At 40.2% G+C, this 20,340-nt stretch overlaps 2 protein-coding genes across 2 annotated transcripts; one reads left to right on the plus strand and one right to left on the minus strand.

Moving 5' to 3' along the window:
* The first annotated feature begins 9 nt into the window (after positions 1-9).
* Positions 10-10,355, plus strand: mat2aa (methionine adenosyltransferase 2Aa). Its single transcript, XM_086096639.1, has 9 exons — positions 10-378; positions 2,469-2,546; positions 3,535-3,657; positions 5,743-5,855; positions 5,932-6,075; positions 7,059-7,277; positions 8,240-8,422; positions 8,492-8,625; positions 8,709-10,355. The coding sequence occupies exons 1-9, from the start codon at positions 285-287 to the stop codon at positions 8,809-8,811; spliced, it is 1,191 nt and encodes a 396-aa protein (XP_085952765.1). The 5' UTR covers positions 10-284; the 3' UTR covers positions 8,812-10,355.
* Positions 10,356-10,956: 601 nt separating this feature from the next.
* Positions 10,957-17,825, minus strand: sftpba (surfactant protein Ba). The gene is made up of 10 exons (XM_086097334.1): positions 17,774-17,825; positions 17,617-17,669; positions 16,189-16,263; positions 14,655-14,783; positions 14,460-14,570; positions 14,304-14,384; positions 13,457-13,640; positions 11,621-11,679; positions 11,162-11,229; positions 10,957-11,081 (listed from the first exon to the last, which is right to left on the minus strand). The coding sequence occupies exons 1-9, from the start codon at positions 17,823-17,825 to the stop codon at positions 11,173-11,175; spliced, it is 801 nt and encodes a 266-aa protein (XP_085953460.1). The 3' UTR covers positions 10,957-11,081; positions 11,162-11,172.
* Positions 17,826-20,340: the final 2,515 nt, after the last annotated feature.

Below are 20,340 nucleotides of genomic sequence, written 5' to 3' on the forward strand. Positions count from 1 at the left end.
GCACACCCATCTGCGCCACATGGTAGCACTAGCAAACTTAATAGGCTGCACTCCACATAGGCCACTCCTGCCTCCACACATGAAACAACCGAGGCAGTCCAAGACTGTCCAAACTAGTTTGCAGATCACTACCAGCGGCGGGTCGCGTGAAGCACAACGCGGACTGGTCGTTTGGGTTTTAGCGTGAGTCGGAACAGCATACACAGGCTGCGTGTTTGGTTAAATCGACCATATTGTAAGGAGGCTATCCGAACGTCTAGCTTGTTAGCTAAACAGTGTTAAAGATGAACGGCCAGCTGAACGGTTTCCATAACAACTCGCCCGTCTCCGACGACTGCTTCCTCTTCACGTCCGAATCCGTAGGAGAAGGACATTCCGGTGAGTTTGAAACGCTATTTTTAAAATTTACAATAAAGTAAATAAATAATAAAACATGATCACCAATGGGTTTGACAGCGCCTCGTTTCAAGTGTGCGAGACAAGTGTGGCGTCTCTTTTAATTTGTGAGGCATGGAGTTTTTATGCTTCTTGTCATGCGTTTGCAACATTTGGAAGGACTTTTTTTCTTCTTTTTTTTTTTAACTCACTCACTTTCATCAAACCATCCGCGGCGGCAACACGGCTGTTAGCTAGCTAGTTGGATACGAAATGTAAATGTCAATCACAAAAACGTAGTTAAATTGAATATATTTTATAACTTTTCGTCGGGCTAATTTGTCTAAGTGGTTCAGCAATCGCGGCCTATGTACGAGACATACATATTTAGTTGAGTTCAAGGGGATTTATAAGCGTTTGAATGGCGTTGCAACATCTTCCAGCCCCACTTCCGTTCTCGACAACCATCGGCAGGTTAGTATCCGGTTGGCGTTCTGCTCCATTCGTAACGACAGGAAAATGAACGTGTGGTATATGTAACGTATGTGGAACAGTTACAATTCTTGTAAAGTGAAACACAATATGTGATATTTTTCTATTTGTTATAATTATTGTTGTTATTATAATTACAATGTTATAAATTAAAAAAAAAAATGTAGTATGTGCTTTATGTTTGATCTTATCTACAGATATTTGGTCCTTGAAGGGTCAGTCCTTGGATCAAATTGAATTCTCTAATGTCTATTATGGTTAAGCAGTTGACAGTTGACACGCATCCAAGCAATGTCCCCAGGTGATTACAATTAAATTAAGGAGTTGTGTAAACTGGATATACTGGATGAACCAAAATGTCCTTGAACTAAACCAAAACCCAAACAATACAAATAAAGAAAAGAGCATTGCGGTTAGTAAACACATTAGTCACATTTTAAAAACCAAACAAAAATAAAGACCAAGTCCGAAGTCCTGGTCTGCTGATACATTTGGATCTGACTTTCAGCAGTCAAATCAAATCAACCACTAAAACAGCCTTTTACCATCTGGAAAAACATATCCAGATTAAAGGGCTGCATGTTCCAAGCAGGCCAAGATAAGCTTATCCATCCTTTTATCTCCAGTAGACTTGATTATTGTAATGGTCTTCTGACTGGACTCCCTCAAATAAGCATCAAACAGCTACAGCTCTCTCAGAACAGTGCATCCTGGGTTATGACCAGAATAGGTCAGAACATATTATTCCAATCGTAAAGGCTCTTACACTGGCTTCTAGTTAGCTGTACAAAATGTTGTGCTACTGATTGGTTTAGGTCCCGAATACTGTATATAAAAGTGGAATATAAACCTAGTAGGGCTCTGAGGTCTGCAGACTCAATTAGTGGAGTGGCTGAAATGATTGAGGCCTTTTTAAAGCATTTAAAAAATAATTTTTACAAAATATTTTTCTTGCGCTGTACATTCTTTTAGTAGTTTACTTTACTGTGCTTTAAAATGTCTTTAGTTGTTTTGTTTGTAAATGCTTTTAAATGTTCTATTTTGAATCATGTGAAGTTACAATCATATCAATACACTCATTTTGGATTTGATTGTTTTGTTTTAGTGTCACAGATTTCAACACAGTCTTGTGACAATTGTTGCGGCACGCAAACAAAACAGCCGATCAAACATCAGCGTTTTAAACGATTTAATTTCAAAGCCATTTCCACTAATCTGGTGTGAGGAGGGCGAGAATGGGATGTCGATGCAATTATGAAGTCACTTTATCTTGGCTTGACTTGTTTTAAAGAATGGAATGTGCCAGCTCTATTTTTTTTGAAAGTGCTTTAACCTGTCCCATAACTACACCAGGCAGCATGGAGTACGTAATAATAATTCTGTGTTGCATCACGTTAAGACGAAAAGTACACAATGACTTTCCACATGAAATGGTGAAGTTATGTACCACAGCAATAAACATATTGGTAAATAGAGAACATCAATATATTTGAACTAAAGTGTTCTGTCCAGTGAATTTATTTACTCGCAAGAACAAGGCTGCTTCAATTTATATATTTTTTTATTCAGAATATCTTAAATGCACGTTTGTTATTCTGCAGATAAGATTTGTGACCAAATTAGTGATGCTGTTTTGGATGCGCACCTCACCCAAGACCCAGATGCCAAAGTAGCGTGTGGTAAGTTCTTGTTTTTCACTTAACTCATAAACTGCCATTGACGGTTAAAAACGTCAAAAATTCATTTGAACTATTTCTATTAGTTTAACATTTCCCCCTCTTTTGTTAAAAAGAGTATGAAAAGCTAGAATTTTTTTTATTGTACATTTAGAACAGATATAAAATTTGTGATGAATCGTGAATTACCTAGTAAAGTCATGTGATTAATTACGATTCAATTTGAATCACCTGATGCCCCAAAAATTTTAACTCCTTTTTTTTTTTCATTCACTGCCATTGATTGCTATAAACGTCGAAAATTAATTTTAACTATTTCTCTTAGTTTAACATTTTTGCCACTTTTGTTAACAAGAGTATGAAAACCTTGAATTTTTTTCATTGTACATTTAGAACAGATATAAAATTTACAATTAATCGTGAGTTAACTAGCGAAGTCATACGATTAATTACAATTAAAAAAATTAATTGCCTGTCGCCCCTAATTTTTAATATATTTTTAAATGAATTTGTGGCAGTGAATGAGTTAATATTGTAACTTTATTCCGATGAAATTGCAATTGGACTTTTTTCTTGTAATATTTGAAATGTGTTGTCATTAAAAGTCCACATTTATTCTCATAATAGTAGAATATTTTTATTCTTTATTTTCATCAAATTTCAATACTTTTCTCAGTCATTCCTCATTGTTTTTCTTCTTCTATTCGTGTAATTTTAAGATGTTATTCTTGAAAAAATTCAGTATTTTTATTCCCATATATTGTAATGATGTAAGTTTATTGTCATTTAATCTTTTCTCCAATGTGGCCCTTTGATATGACAGATAGTCACGTAATTTAAAAACATTGTTTTCTGTTTTCCGAAAGTGTACATCCCAGACAAGCTTAACGTTCAACATGTTTGACGTCTTTTGAATGCATGTGCTGCTAGAATGTTCTTCTTAAGGATCTTTCACACTTAAGATTTAAGTTAATCTCTTTCACCTGAACAGAGACGGTCGCTAAAACAGGGATGATCCTCCTGGCTGGGGAGATCACCTCCAAGGCTGTCGTCGACTACCAGAAGATTGTGCGAGAGACAATCAAGCATATCGGCTATGACGATTCCTCCAAAGGTAAGCTTACTAACCCTCACAAACAAACCTTTTGCAATGTGATGATCGCTTCCATTCGTGAGGGTTTTGTAAAATTACAGATCGTTTGGTTACAGACACTTTAAACTGGACATGCAGAACACTGAAAGTCTAATTTGCTTTTGTGGGTATTGCTGTTTTGGTTAGCAACAATTTAATGCCTGGAATAAAAAATAATCTTGGTAGGTTTAGGAAGGTGTCTTTTGTAAAGAAGACGTTGTTTTTTTTTACATTTATAAACAGTTGTGAGGTATCCCTAATACCATGTGAAATACTTTAGTGAAAAAGATCAATACACTTTACACACTCTAATTCTTGTATTGCTGAAATGAGCCTTTTTCAGTGTGCGGCCCCCACTTCATGCAAGTGAGCGACTGGATCGTTGTCAGGGTTCAAGTTACAGTATTGAACTGGCAAGCAGGCGCTAAAATTTAGCGCATGTCTCAGGTCAATAGTTTGCAACATGTCAATAAATCCCAGCTTTTGTCATTTTTACCGGGATCCATGTCAACCGGGTAATGTTCACCATAATTGACTCCGCAATTGCATTTCCTTGGCGTCCTTTCTTGTCATATATAAAACAATGTGAAATGATTCAACTCATGTCTGTTTCTTAGCAACATTTAACTCATTTGCTCCCAAAAACGTATAAATCCATTCTATATAAAATGTTTTAAGTGTCCCAAAGACGTACTTATACATTTTTATGTTGTTTTTTTTTCAATGCTAGAGCATACAGAAGGCTTTGATGCAGCCTCTCAACTGTACAAAACGATTGAAGCAATGGTAGTTATTACAAAAACGGCCAGCAGGTGGCTGCAGAGTATAAGAGATCAACCAGGGCCATGTGCCGATTTACCCACAGTTCTAAGCAGATTTGTGAATAATGATGAACCGTAGCTATATTCTATTGCTAATTGCTGCAAAACGGATAGAAATGTAAGTTTTTTTCCCGATGAAAGAAGAGATTCTAATCTTTCTTTTAGGGATGCACGATAATATCAATGACCGATAATTATCGACCAATTTGACGTCAAACTGATAAAACAGATAATAAAGAAATCTTCCGATAAATATCGGCAATTATCAAACAATTAGACATCAAACAATTAGACATCAAACAGATAAACCAGAAAATATAGAAATCCACCGATAATAATAGACATGCCACGTCGGTCCACCTGTTGTGTTTGTGGTTCAAGTTGTGCCCAACTCCTCAACCCTTCCCCTCTGCTATGGTTGTGTCGCAGATTTATGAAGTCATAATGTGCGCATCATGTTCACAGAAGATGTATCATGGTGAAATGGTAGTCGCCAGTGTGGGCTTTCTTTACTGTGTCTCCCCAAAATGTTACCATCGCAGTTTTTTGTTGCCGTTTTTATACATGACTGTTTTGTACTGGCAAACTCAAAATGAGTTACTGGTTGTCTTTGAAGCAGAGATATCAATCAAATTCAGCTTCATGGTGCTTTACACAATGTATTTAACATGTTAGACTTTTTGAAAGACTATAAAGTATATTTGCATTCAAGTTAATTTTGCAAATAATTGTCGGCTTATCAGTTATCGACATCAGCACTTTCTAAATTGCTGGTTTATTGGTATCTGTTGAAAATAGCATTATCGTGCATCCCTACTTTCTTTTGGTAGGTTCCTTTTGTTTTATAATAGAACAGAATATTCTGCGGGCCTTGCAAAATCAGTCAAAATCCAGATCAAAACAGAACGAAGGGGATTGCTTAAGTGAAAATCACGGAGTGAATGAGTTGGTGGCTTTTTTCCCCTTTTTTTTTATAAATAGTGGCTATGGCTAGAGGGTTCGGAAAAGTTGCTACACATGGCAACAAAGACAAAAATTTGGCAGCACTGGCTGCTTTTTAGCTCACCTTTTATTTACAACTATGTTTTTATTGAAAGCAGTACACGTTAGCGACTTTGTGCTTTGCGCTACGGAAGATACCGAATACATTGATTTTAAATAACTGTTCTGACAAATAAACAATATAATTAATTGATGTATCGCCATGGCCTACTTATCTAATTGAGGCTTATTTTTTCCACTGCAGGCTTTGACTACAAGACCTGCAATGTCCTTGTGGCTTTAGAGCAGCAGTCCGTCGACATCGCTCAAGGCGTTCACCTGGACCGCAAAGAGGAGGACGTGGGCGCCGGCGACCAGGTCTGAAGACACACGAGCACGGACTTACAACGTGCATGCTCTCATGTGTAACTTGATCCCGTGACGACTCCCGCAGGGTCTGATGTTCGGCTATGCCACCGATGAAACGGAGGAATGCATGCCACTCACTATCGTCCTGGCTCACAAGCTCAACGCCAAGATGGCCGAGTTACGCCGTGACGGCACGCTGCCGTGGCTCCGACCAGACTCCAAAACTCAGGTCACATACGGAACCATATGTTCAGTTCCTGTCAGTCCATTCAGGGGAGGAAAACTCATTTTCATCACGGGCCACATAGCAGACTGTAATGTCTGTGAAAATTATATAAATGTGTAATCAGCTCATCATCATCAAAACACATTGAATAGCAAAACAGAATCACAGATTATTATTTTTTTTAATTCCCAAAATTGAATAGCAGAATCGGTTCCAGAACGCTTTGCTAGGCTGGACGCACATGCGTCTTGGCATAACATTACGTCACTGCCAAGTTCGGCTTGATCTACGCCGCACCGCTAGCTAGCAAAGAGCTTTGGTTGGCTAGCTAGTGCAGCTAAACATGTTGTGGAGTCGCTCCTTAATCAGTAATCCTCGCCTCCATGGCGGTAAATAAGATACACTTCTGACTAGTATCGTTCTCAAAAAGGGATGATGGTGAGTAATTAACAGAAGATGGAGAAGCCATGCTAATTGCTAAGCTAACCTAAGATTGACATAAACACTGGAATTGAATTGAAGCGGTGCGTATGCAACTTGGAACAACCACATTTTTATTAAAAATAATACTAAATAAAATAAATAATAAAATACAATTTTCTGGGTTTTTTGGGAGAGAATATAATACATATTAACGCTATATGTTATTTGCATTTTTTTTTAAGTCATGTTTTGTTTTTGACTTTTGAGATCTGCAGAATAAACTACATTAAAAAATATATATATTTTTAGCTTTGCTAAAAGATGCTACAGCCCATTCAGAAATACTGAAGTTCAAGCTGAAATTTGTATTTGTTTGAAATTGCTCCACTGAAAATGTTTCTAGACAAGAAAATGCAGTTTGCTGTTATTCACATGAACTAAAATCTGTTGACTAAAAGGAAACTAATTGTTTGTGAAATAAATTGTTTTTTGTTTTTTTTATTGCTTCATCTAGTTTGCAATAGTGTTCATGTCTACTGACTGCCACGATGTTTTTCTGATAGGTGACAGTCCAATACAAACAGGACCGCGGCGCCGTGGTTCCGCTGCGTGTCCACACCATCGTAGTTTCCGTGCAGCACGACGAGCTTGTCAGCCTGGAGGAGATGCGTCACAGTCTGAAGGAGCAGGTGGTGAAAGCGGTGGTCCCTCCCGGCTATCTGGACGATAATACCGTCTATCACCTGCAGTCCAGTGGTCGCTTTGTCATCGGGGGGCCACAGGTAAGACATGTCACGCTTTTCATTTAAGGCCATTGATCCAGAAATTCTGTATTTCCTCACGTGTAGCGACTTGTGTCTTAATCCCTAATAATCTTAAAGCACGCTGAACACTGCGTAGTAGAGCTGGGGAAAGAAGTCGACCAAGTCGGATTAGTGAACTTTTAAAATAGGTCTACTCAATTTTCTGTCTTGATGCCCCGCCGGAACTTTTTTGCAGACGCACACAGTGTTGTAGTGGTGGCTGTGATCTAATCTTTATTTTGTTCTGTTAGTGCACCATCTAGTGGCCGAATGGTATTTGTCTGCTTAAAAACGTTCACTGACTTAATGTTTTGTTTTATTATTATTAAAGACAATACAGCCCTTTGAGCTTCCCCAAAACACGAGAAAGGAAGTTCTGAACTTCCAAAAGCACTGGGGCTATAATTATTCCAAAATATAACCCACCTTTCAGTTTAGGTGTTCATCTCTTAACCAGTAGACGGCAGTCATGCACTAAACATGCCCAGAAGAAGACAGGAACAGGAAGTTATTGACCTCATGTAGTTAACAGTTATCTCTACCGTGTTTACTCACGGAATATCGTTGAAGCATCGTCTGAAAGTGACTTTTAAGACACTATGACATGTGTAATGTAGATATAATTATGTATGTGTAAACTAAATAGTAGTTAATGTTAACCTTTAGTGGTAATCGCTAGCGCGCTAATGCTAATCGCTATTGCTAACCGTTTAGCATAGGCTAATTTTTTGGGTGTTTAATATTGCATATGTATAGAAGATAATAAATTATGAGTACTTGTATTCACTCAATTCAACTAAGGACCTACCTTAATGGATTAAATGGAATAATCAATAAAATAATCTATTTTAAAAAGTTTCAGTAGTGACAGCACTACTCTACAGTTGCAGAGTTTTTAATCCGTGTCTTCGTAATGCTAACACTATTGTTGCTTCCCTCAGGGCGATGCTGGTCTGACAGGGCGCAAGATCATCGTTGATACTTACGGTGGCTGGGGGGCCCACGGCGGCGGCGCTTTTTCAGGCAAGGACTATACCAAAGTGGACCGCTCCGCCACTTACGCCGCTCGCTGGGTGGCCAAGTCGCTGGTGAAAGCGGGACTATGCAGGCGCGTTTTGGTCCAGGTGAGAGCGAAGCATACCGTAGCATATGGAAGCATAACGTGGCTAATTGTTGGCTAAAAACTGCTACAGGTGTCGTATGCCATCGGGGTGGCACATCCGCTCTCCATCTCCATCTTCCACTACGGGACGTCCCAGAAGAATGAGAGCGAGCTGCTGGAGATCGTGAGGAAGAATTTCGACCTGCGTCCAGGAGTCATCGTGAGGTATCCTTGCGGCGTTCTCATCTTTCTGTCGGCACGTTTTTATTTTGATGACTTGCTCACATTTGTATTGCTTTCTATGGTAGGGAGTTGGACCTAAAGAAGCCAATCTACCAGCGCACTGCAGTTTACGGGCACTTTGGCCGTGCCCTCTTTCCATGGGAGGTTCCCAAGGAGCTCAAATTCTAACCCCTCCGTCAATCCTACCCCCCACCTTTCCGATTCCTTTGTTTCCCTCCGAAAGTTGCGTGTTTCATCTCTTCTCACCCTCCTCTGCACAAGTAACCCCATCACCGCCGCATCTGCTGCACTATTTACTTCAGTCTGCAGCCATTTTGTCTGCTGGCTCAAGCTCATTTAAGATGCGCGTTTGTAGATTTTTTTTTTCTGCTTAAGCCAATCAAGCGCACGACCATCGTCAGTTCCTTCTGCGTGCTGTCCCTTCACGCCATTTTCTTTCTGACGTTTTACAGAGAAGTCAGAAGCTGCTAAATATCGTTTCGGCTGTGTTGGGTTTCACGTAAACTTGACTCCATCTTTTTTTAAATGTAATTTATTTTGTCACTCGAAATGTCAGGGGGGCAATTCTAAACAAGGTTGAGTATTCTGGGGGTCATTTCAGTGTAGCTTACCTTTTGTTATGTGGCACTGCCCCCGTACTTGAAGCATAGAATGTCTTTCGACTTGTGGGACCGACATTGTCGTCAAGGGCAACCGAAAAGTTGTGTCGATTTCCTGCTTGTTGTTAAATCCCACGTAATAAACGTTAGTTTTGCATTGTTAACAAAATGTGATCAGATTGAACTCGTTGAATTTGCGATACGCTCCTTACACTTTGCGCCCATTTAAATGTGACCCGTACTGTTACCGTCAACAAAGCTGCGGCTGAAGTATTTCTATTTATTTATTATTATTTTTTTTTTTTCCCCCAACAGTCAAGCAAATTGCATTAATCGCTTGTTGGCTCCAAAGCACAAGATAATCCTTCTTTCCGCCCACTTGAGATTGTTTGCATTTTAAAATGCTCCTGACCCCTCGCCGGTAAGCTACTTACTTGCCTATGCCTCTTACACAGAACGCAGATATTGCGGTAATATTCCATCTTGCTGGGTTGTGCGTAAAAGATACAGGCGGGCAATGCTTAAGCGTCTATTTAAGTGAAATGTTACATTGCGAAATGTCCTCGCTACTGTCTGCCTGTGTTACGTTTGGTCAACTTTGTTCCCCTGTCCCGTATCAGTGCAATTTATACAGAACAGCGACACATAAGAAAAACTGATAGTCAGGATTTAACAGGCAGTGTAAAAGGGGCTTCGGCATGGCCTCTTAGTCTCTGACACCACCCTGTGGTCCCTGGAGTGTACTACAGAAAAACTTTAGGGCAGCTTGGGTGAGTGTGCACAGACAAAGTATGCTAATTCATGAGGTAAAAAGACTTCCCGATGACTGTTGACATTGTTTACATCCACAAAATGGGAGAGACCTTAATTGGCTGGTGTTGTACAGAGAAACCAGCCTGTTTACATGGGATCTCCCTTGTTCAATTATGTAAAGAAAAAAAAGCCTGTTAGTTGTCTGCTTGCCGATTGTGTAAGTGCCTTTTCTCATTTTCTGCATTGCCGACCACCCCTTTACCTTGGTTGTTCACTGTTTCCGCCTAAGAAGTCTGACCTGCTGTTGAGCTTCTCCCTCATACCCTCAAAATAAACCGCATGCGTTGCTCATGCATTTTGGATTTTGTGTCACATCTTTTTACAAAGAATAATGCCTCAAACCTTTGTCTAAAAATCAATTTATCCATCCGTTTTCTGTAGCGCTTGCCTTGTTGCCCTCATTAGGGTTGTGGAGGATCTGGGGCCTAGCCCAGCTGACTATAGAGGCGGGTTACACTATGGACTAGTTGCTAATCAATCGCTGGGCACATAACACTGGACGACACACAAATAATATGTAAGCTCCACACAAGAGTCCGGGAGCCCAAATTAATTTGAACCCAGAACTTCTCGATTGTGAGGCAGATGCATGAGCTATAGCACTACCTGCTTAAAATCTAAGCTAAACAAACACAAATGATCAGAATTAAGTCTGAACTCAGATCAGGATGCAAGCTTTAGGACCTTGAGAAGATTTTTATTCAAGGATGCAGACAATTACAGATTTGTGTAAAAGATGTAGTAGGTTAGTACAAAATCTCTACTACATAAGAGAGCCAAGCTCGCTCTCATTCTCATGCTGTCTTTTCATCCTGTTAATCTTAATGACAAAATGCCACATGCCTTCTGTGAAAAGGAATCCACACAGAAGGAAAAACACACACAGAATGCCCTGAGATATCAAATCAGAAAAGAAGCATAGCATGAATATTTGGACTAATATAGTTAAGAGAAATATTTGTGGTTTTCATCGCCGCGACACCCGACTCAGACACAAGTGCTGACTCGCGCTTAGTCGATTACAGCCTGACAAAAAAAAGAAAAAGAAAGAAAAGGCATTATTGTTTGCATGTCATTAAATATTTGAAGGCTTTGTTCACACCTACCTGACAACTCTTCAAAGAGTTTTGTAGTTTATGGGTTTCCAGGCAAATCTTTGGCAGTAGAACAGAGACTACACAGGATGGAAATAATGTTAAAACTTAAAAAACAGTTATTCAACATTTAATTTCCATCCCTATATTAAAAAAACCCACATTATTTCAAGTTGACAATGCACAAAGATAAATTATGATTCAGAGCAGTAAAAAGTTGGCAAAAAGATTTATCATTGTATTCATATATATATATATGAATATATATGAATATGTATATATATATATGGAGGAGGAGTATATGAATTTGAGAACCTTTGCTGTTGAGATGTTGAAATTCCAAGGATTTGACCATTTTAAATTGAACAAGTTATTTAAACGATTTTGTTTTAATTATCAAAAATAATTATCGATTTATATGATAATCCATCAAAAGTTGTACCATGAGGTGAGGAGCTATTGATGACTTACCCCACATCTCAGAGAAGTTTGAAGGTCCCTGCACCTGTAGGTTGCCAAAGTGCAGAGGTCTGGGGGGAGAAAATGTATAGTATGTATCAGTTTGGTTCTAAACATCATGCATAAAGTATATTTTATATTTTCTCCATTATTTCCATGGGACTCAATCTTATGCCATATCGGAACGTAACTTGAAGGTAAGCTTTTTTTTTCTTTGTTATTTGATTTCTAGCTAGCTTGTTGGGTTGTGGACAGCGGGCATATTCATTCATTACACACAAAGTTGATCTAATCGAAATATTCAAGATTGTCTTTATAAGGGGTTAAAGTCCCATCGTCAAAGCCAAAATGTCAATTCGGCAACGGGGTTCGAAGCGGGAATGTGTATGTAACCCATTGAAAATAACATGATAGTTTCGTGTTTTTCACTCCACTTACATGATATTTTAATTGTGTGAATGTTCCAGTTGAAACAAAAGTGAAAATTACGACATGATGTACAGTAGAAGCGCCCCAGCTAGTCAGCCATTTTGGAGGTGCTTACTGTAAACCAAAATTATGGAATGTACCTGTTTCGGGTGGTGTTCTCAAATAGTTTGTAAATTTATGATTTATTTATTTATTTATTTATTTATTATGGAAGTCCTTTCTATATGTACAGTAACTTGCCGCTGATTGAAAACATTATTCTGCTTACTGCCTGTACTGTAAAGGGAGTTATTGCTGCGTGGTTCTGGAGATTACCGCCTGCTTTGGTTAGAGTTACACTGCAGATTGAACTGCCCGATTTAGGGCCTACATCAAACTTTTTGACGATCAACTGTATTTAGTAATACTGTATGGCGGTTTGTGACAAATAGGGAGGACATTTAGATGGTTTGGCTAATGAAGCCAAGTAGTCCTGGATGCAGAGTGCAGTTAGAGGCGTGCCTCAACGTCGTGTGGATTTAAACATTTGACTCCGCTTCACACGGGTTTTTCAAAATGGTTTAAATATTTTTTTCCCCACAAAATGTGCTGATATAATGATGCGCCGTCTTATGATGCAAATGTATTTTTTTAAACACATTAGTACTACATGTCCTCAGCAGATAGCGCATCCCTGGACGGTTGAGGTTAGTATTTAGGTTTCGGTCAGTTTTTAATTATCGTTGTTCAATATAGTGCTCAAAACTTGCTGTAATCGTTATGTGGTAGTGTTATGGGTATAGTTAAGTTTATGGTTAGGGTTAGGTTTAACAACAAAGAAAGAAGGCGCTTCGAGGTCGAAAATCCCTGTGGGCGGAGTCAAACATTTGGTCCACCTGACGTTGAGGCACGCCTCAAACTGCGCTCTGCATCCAGGGCTTACTCAATGAAGCTGCAAATGGACCCGCCAGGCAAGAGTTAAAGAGCAAGACCAGAGATTTTTGAATGTGGTTAGGGAAGACTTGCGGATAGCTGGAGTTAGAGCAGAAGACACAGATGATAGGGTGTGGAAGAGGAGGACTGTGGCGAGCTCTGAATAGGGTCAAACCGGAAGGGAAAGAAGATTTACATGAAGGCCTACTTTACAGCAACACGTACACTAGTGACAAGTTCTGACAAAACAGAAGTAAAGAATAATACTTATATTTAATATAATACAGTTGCATAACGTTGTTGTTGTTATTTAACATTTATTGAAGCAGTTAAGCCAAAAAAGTGCATTTGAAAGTATACATCTAGGAATAGAATATGAAACCTCCTGTGTTCCTCAAATGCTCTTTATGGTCTGTATGTACTGCAAGTGTTACATGGGTATCATGGAATTTATATTTCTCTTTTAGATTAATGGGTACTGTTTTAGTGCATGTTGACGTGACTCACCAGCGGGAGGACCTTCCTGACTCTGGCACAGACGGATGAGTGCGCAGATGGCCTTCGGGGTGGCATAGCTTAGAAGGGCGTCCAGAAGCGTCTTGCTGAACTGGCCAATGACCACCTCGCACTGATCGCGGTAGGAGATGGGCATGATGTGACAGACGTTCTCCATCACCTCCACCACGGCATCCTAGCATGCAACTTAAGCAATTAGACTGGGCACTTCAAAGAGGAAGTCAACCCAAACATTTTCTTTACAATAATATGTTGTATGTGCCCACGCGAGTCTAAACACGGCAATTTGATTAATAGTGTTTGTGCGATATGAGTTAAGCAGCAAATCCACCTGATTTTATCCATCTCAGTGGGCGGCCATTTTGCCACTTGGTGTCTACTGAAAATTATATCGCAGTTGCTTAGGGCTCAGGTAACAACCAATCACAGCTCAGATTCAGAAAACAGGTGAAATATTTTTCATTTACAGTGACTTTGAACAATATTGTTTATTAGTTCCTATATTAGTAGTTAAATCCAGAGATTCTCTGTTTGCTACTAGTACCACTATTGGCATGCAGGCTCCCACTAGTGGTATGTAAAATAACAACTGAATTAAATACAATTAAAATTAAAAAAAGTTAAAACATGGAATTCAATCAAATATATTCAGGGTTGGACGTGCACAAAAAAAATTGGCACTGACATGTTGATTTAGGTCTGTAATATAAATTAATTAATGGGCTACTCCCACTCCATTGTGGGACGGTCTCTTGGGGTAAATTGAAGGAAAATAAATCTGTAGTGTTGGTGAGATGTACCTAATAAAGTGTCCAGTGAGTTTGTGATGCTGACCTACCTCAGTTCTCTCTTTGGGCAATAAGTCATCCAGTGTCTTGATGAAAAAGATGCAGAATGAGCACGGAGACGTGGGCTTCCCCTAACAAAACAGCAGATTTAAATGATAATAGGTACTAAACTCATTTTTTTTAAGCGCTCCTCTTTATTCACTGACATTTGCTTGCATTGTAGCAAGCTGCAGGATCCCGTTGACCAAATCACCAAACGTTTTCTGCTGCTCGTTGGAGCCGCACACTCCCATGATTTTGCAGATGTCCCCTGGCTTCTGCAGGCAGATAGATGGCAACTGATTATATGTTCACATGCCGAAGCGCGTGCATGAAAATAGTATTACGGCCCTGCAACGTACTGCTACAACAGTAATCAAGCTGATGGCCACTGGGAGGATCTTGTCCACTTCCTCCTTGCAGAACGCAGCCATGCTCGCTTTCCCAGGCAGGTGGTCACACAGGTTGCCTATGCCATGTGTGATCTTTTTCTGAAAGAAACTTGGAGGTTTACTTTCTTTAACATTCAATTCATAATTGATCCTATAGCAACATAAGGTACTTAGTGGAGCACAGACTAAGGCCAAGCAATCCTAGAAATCTGCATCTGGCTCATTTGATGGAAACAAAAAAAAAAGAAGAACAGCCCACATCTTTTTCTGTAAAAAAATGGTTGTGTGGTTTTTATTGTCCTAAAACAGCCGTCTGGCATAAAGTGACAACATTGGATCATTCAGAAATCATCAGGGAACTTCTGGAGTCAGTTAGCTGCACTCAGAGAAAAGGGGGTGTATAATTTGCCCCCCACCCTAATCAACTCAAAGTTGTTGTTTTTTTAAAGTTTTATATGTCATATACATTTCATTCCACTTCCCAATTGTATCCTAAGCATATTGCTTCCCCTTGGGGGAAATTTCCAATTTTTATTAGAATTTTTTTTTTGGGGGGGGGGGGGTATTTTCCTTTTTTTGTTTATGGAATATTCCCCCCACCCCTTTTTTTCATTTTTTTTTTAGCTCTGAACTCCAAATTATTTGTTGCAGACTCGCTAAAGCAGAAAACATAATTAATATTGTGTGTGTAATTAATTACAGCGCATGCGTTACCTTAATTGAACCAGTAAGGTATGTGGGTGGAAGGTATGCAAGAAGGTGTCCGTCATTCACGAGTCTACAAATCACTAGAAATTATTCCGAAAAAAACAGAAATTGATGCTCTGTTTTTCTGAAATGTTTCCCCCTGTTTTTAAAATATTTTTTTCCCGTTTTTCAAAACAATTATTTGTCTGGGTTTTTTCTTTCAAATTTTTTCCGCTATAAATTAAAAAAATAGAATAAAATAAAAAACAAAATACAATTATTCCGAAGAACAGATTTTTTTAAACAGAAAAATAAAGCCCCGCCCAAAAACTAGTCAGGAAAAAAATATAGGAGTTTATTTTTTTTTTCTCAAGTGAATGCAATACACTTCGTAGTATCCCACTTGCTGTTGATTCTTCACAAAAAAATCCAATTTTATATCTCAATAATTGAAGCTAAAAATGTGACAAAAGTCAAGGGGGGACTAATACTTTTGCAAGGCTCTGTACACTGCTGGAATGAAGTCACGGAAAATAAAGCAAGAATCATGTTTGCTTTCAAATCTGAACTTTATGAGGCCAACCGAATCATTGCCTGGTGCTGCGTACGTGCGTCTGAGGCACGTTTAAGATAACCAGTAATAAGGCTATAATTCCTAACTATGAATCATTGCACTCCCACTGATATACATGTGTGCTGACCAACATTCCAGGGATTTGCTGGGATTTATTATTTTTTTTTAATAAAAACAACTTGATGTGATAGCATTGTATACACAATGGGCAGATAAGGAAGGTCTGATAACGAATGTGTTCACCTGGAGGTCTGAGTTGGAAAGCAGGTCAACAAAGAGGCTGATTATTTTTGTGCAGTCCTCACAAGGACTCCCAGCCTGGGCACAGAACCACAGTAGAAATGAATACACGCCAGCAACATGTGTGAATGCGCTGCTTGTCATCACACCCCGGACACGACATTAGATACACATCTGCTCATTTTACTGTAACATACATCAAATGATCCCAAATTTAGGAATTTTTTATTTTTTTTTGTCTTTTATCTTCTTTCCTGGTTCGCGTTGATAGCATAATCACAGCAAAATGTGTACAATATCAAAATCTGCGATACAGTGAAGCAGCAAAAAAAGAGAAATGCGATATGGCGAGGGACGACTATATCATTTCTGACTGTATTCTCTCATACAGTATATTTCTTTAAACTACAATTCATACTTTTTTTACAGTGTAAATTGCTAATGGATTAGTCAAGTGTGTTATTTATTAGAAATGTTCAACACCACTTGTTTTTCAGACCGATACCAGTACGAGTATTCACTTTTTGAGTACTCGCCGTTACAGAGTACTGATACCTCTTACTTCATTTAGCACAATGACATCAAATTTGGGAAGAAAGTCGTTTCTTCGGATGTAGATGATGATTCGCCAGTGTGTCAAACTGCCGTAGTAGAGTGCCAACTACTACCAAGGAGACTGACTTGATGTCAGATATTTTTGCTAAGTATCAGTGGCTGGTATCGGCAGGCTCCATACATAACCCGATACCTTAAATCAGAGTGTCTAAACTGCCCTTTGCGGCCTGTCATCCATTTTTCAGCGGCCTGCGGTATAATGTATACTAAAAATGACATTTGACACGGCCTGCAAGAAAAAAAAAAGCCCCTACTAAATTGGTTTATATACTGTAGAGCTTTTCTAAATATGCAAAAAATACACATAAACTATAAACGACTAAAATAATACGAAAATGTTCTCTCCAAAACACTGTTGAGAATGAAGATAATTCTGTTCAGAACAGCTTGCCTCACTTTCTGCAGTGTGCCAAGGTCCGATTTATGAATCGCTTTAAAGATCCTCAAGTGACTGTTTTAAAAATGGTCATCTTATTACAGTTTCCTCAATACTCGTGTTTTGGCTCTGAATATAGAGATGGGATCGGGCTGCTGTTTAGTGCAGGGGCGGAGCTAGTCAAGTGGGATACAGGGCCGTTGGCCACCCCAAAATCTTGAAAAGTCCTTAACTATTTGCCTAAAGCTGTTCTGTTATGTAGCAGTTTATCAAATTAAATAGAAAATATGAACACTTTACAGATTGTTGTGGGCTTAATAAATTTCCATTTTTATGCATGCAGCCCTCAAATGAAAAAGCCTTCAAATAAGGCCTGCATCGGTCCATTACAACCAACCTTATTATTTATGATTTGAATGCAAATACAAAAAGAAACTTACTGCCATCAGTGCATCTGGTCCGTTATTCAAGTCATCACTATTCAAAGTCACAGCTGCAAAAAAAAAAGAGACTCATCTAATCATTTGGAATGACCGCAGATGATGAATATTATATTTATATTAACAAAATAAATGTGACATTTTCAAACGGACTCACCGCATCCTTGGAGACCGGTGATGAGAAGCAATGCAAACGTGATGGAGTTCATCTTTGCTTGAATTTGGCTAATAATGTGTCAAAAGTGTCCCCGACTCGCAGCTTTTATTTGACAGCAACCACCTGACGCCTCCAGCTTCAACCTTACTGGCTTGAGCGAGAACAAAAACTCTGGCGTTTTTGATAAAAAATTTGTATTTGCAGAGCAGGGGAACGGTCAGGTGTGAATGAGTCAACAGGTACTCAATAGTTATCACATTGATTATAGGACTGGTAGCGATGCCTTTTTTTGTTCTTTACATGTATCCCTAGCATTCTCAGATTATGACAATAAAGTTGATATAATCAACACCCAAAAAAATACTCTTGCTTTGTAATGTTTTTAATTCCCGTAAACCTTAAAGAAAGTAAGCCATCGACAGAGCATTTATTGAGTCGTTCTACATTTACACTTGCGGACAATTTAGAGTCTTCGGTGAGCATCTCATGCATGTTTTGGAATGTAGGAGGAAGTACCTCCCGGAGAAAAACAAAAACTGTGAGAACATTCGCACGGGGATCGCTTTCATCCAGATATAAATCACAAACGTCAACAATTGTGAGGCAGACGTGCGAACCACTAGTGCACCGTGCTGCATCAAAATCACTTTCCCACATTACATTCAGGTGAAGTCACCTGCTGACATTCTGTCCGGCTAAACAACAGCCAGATATGCTCTGCCAAATGATACAACACAGTTTTAAGATATCACGTTAGTAAATTTGCGAAGGGATTACAAAGCAGAATAGCACGATCGTCCAATATGTTCTCACATATTTGCGGTTACGGTAGATTTAAAAAAAAGACCAGGGTCATCTTTAGGGCTACAAATCCTGTAAACGGAAGACTTTGAGGGCGAGGTACATGCCATACCTACTCATAACAGCAGGGGGCACTACTGGACAGATCCAATCCTTATAAGTACCAGTACATACATATGTGCACAAGGTATGAGTATCCTTCTCACATTTAGGTTAATATTTTTTTATATCTTTTTTTTTTTTTTTTTTTTTTAAATATATATATATACATATATATATACATATACACACACATATATATATACATATATACATATATACATACATACATATATACATATATTTTTTTTTTTGTTGTGTGTGTGGGTGAGTATGTGTATGTGTGTGCGTGCGTGCGTGCGTGCGTGCGTGCGTGTATTTGTTAGCTCACCAGAAAACCTATTAGAAAAAAATCTCATACCGTTCACCTAAATCGAACACCAGGAGACCCGAGGGGACCGAAGAAAACCAAGGAAGGTGAAATCCAGCACCGACCAGACACCCCCCACCAGAACTCCTTCCCAGCCCAAGAAACATCCAGACCCCAACAAATCCAAAAAACATAAAATCAGGGAGGCCTCAAGAGACCAACGGAGAGACCGAGAAAAGGAAGGAAGGACAGACGAAGCCGCGTGAGATCCGCAGACACCAGCCTCCACCGATTCAATAACCTGAGGAAGAAACAGATTGCGTCTGAGTTTCGATAGATGCTGGTGTGGTGGATCTGGCATGCATGAAAATCTCCACCAAAGAGGGGAGCCGTCGACCCCCGCCGGAACAGAGCAAGCGCAACACCTCAGGGCCCCCCAGGCCGCGGCAGCGCCAAAGGACGACCCCCGGGCCCCACCAGGGCCACCGGCCGGAGAGCAAACCCAGGAGCAGGAGCGCCCCCCGCCCCAACACGGCCCGCGCCCCCGGCCCAACGCAGCAGGACCGGGCACTGCAGGCCCACCAGGCACCCCACCGGCCCCCAACCCCCGCCCCCCCACGACCCCCCGCCCCCCATCCACCCCCGCCACCCACCCCAACCCAGCCCCAGCCGCCCCCACGCCCCCAATCCCCCAGACACCCCCCACCCCCGGCACCCCCCCACCCCGCAACCCCCACCACCGCCCCCCCCCCAACAAAGCCGCCCCCCCCCCGACCCCACCCCGACCAACCGGCAGCCCCCCAACCCCCGACCCCCAGCCCCCGGGGACCACCCGCACCCAGGCACCGGCGCCGAAGAGGGGCCGGACAGCGGAGCGGAGAGGGCAACCGCGCCCACCCCACCCCCCGCCGTGTGGAAGGACGGAACACCGGGGGCAGAAGGGGGAGATGGGGGCACCGGAGGGCGGCCGACACCCCCGAACCCCAGGCCCAGCGGGGGAAGGCCCCGGTCGTCACCCCAGCGTTCTTTGTGAAAATTAACCCCTGTTACTGAGTCCGCCAGCTATTTTTTTATATCTTTTCATGGCACAGCACTGACGAAATGATACTTTGCTACAATGTGAAGTAGTCAATGCACAGCTTGTATTATACTGTAAATTTACTAAATACCCGGCAACAAAAGTGAGTACACCCCTAAGTGAAAATGTAAGGTGTCAATATTTAAAAAAAAGATTTCTTATTTTATTATTATTTTTATTTGATTTTATATTTATATGTTATTATTATTTATTCACATAAGTCTAGTGCAGTAGTAAAGTAAGTAAGTAAAATTGCATATTTGTATTGCTGCACAAAAA

Source organism: Leptonotus elevatus, chromosome 15 (assembly GCF_054856555.1).
Source record: "Leptonotus elevatus isolate MCC_2025b chromosome 15, RoL_Lele_1.0, whole genome shotgun sequence".
NCBI lineage: Eukaryota > Metazoa > Chordata > Actinopteri > Syngnathiformes > Syngnathidae > Leptonotus > Leptonotus elevatus.

Excerpts from the sequence above, each read along its gene's own strand:
- sftpba (XM_086097334.1), bottom strand. The coding sequence starts at position 17,825 with ATGAACTCCATCACGTTTGCATTGCTTCTCATCACCGGTCTCCAAGGA. Across the intron at positions 14,571-14,654 it reads GCTTGATTACTGTTGTAGCA|AAGCCAGGGGACATCTGCAA; the intron begins GTACGTTGCAGG and ends ATCTGCCTGCAG. Across the intron at positions 14,385-14,459 it reads TTGCTACAATGCAAGCAAAT|GGGAAGCCCACGTCTCCGTG; the intron begins GTCAGTGAATAA and ends CTGTTTTGTTAG.
- mat2aa (XM_086096639.1), top strand. The coding sequence starts at position 285 with ATGAACGGCCAGCTGAACGGTTTCCATAACAACTCGCCCGTCTCCGAC. Across the intron at positions 3,658-5,742 it reads CTATGACGATTCCTCCAAAG|GCTTTGACTACAAGACCTGC; the intron begins GTAAGCTTACTA and ends TTTCCACTGCAG. Across the intron at positions 8,626-8,708 it reads CGTCCAGGAGTCATCGTGAG|GGAGTTGGACCTAAAGAAGC; the intron begins GTATCCTTGCGG and ends TTTCTATGGTAG.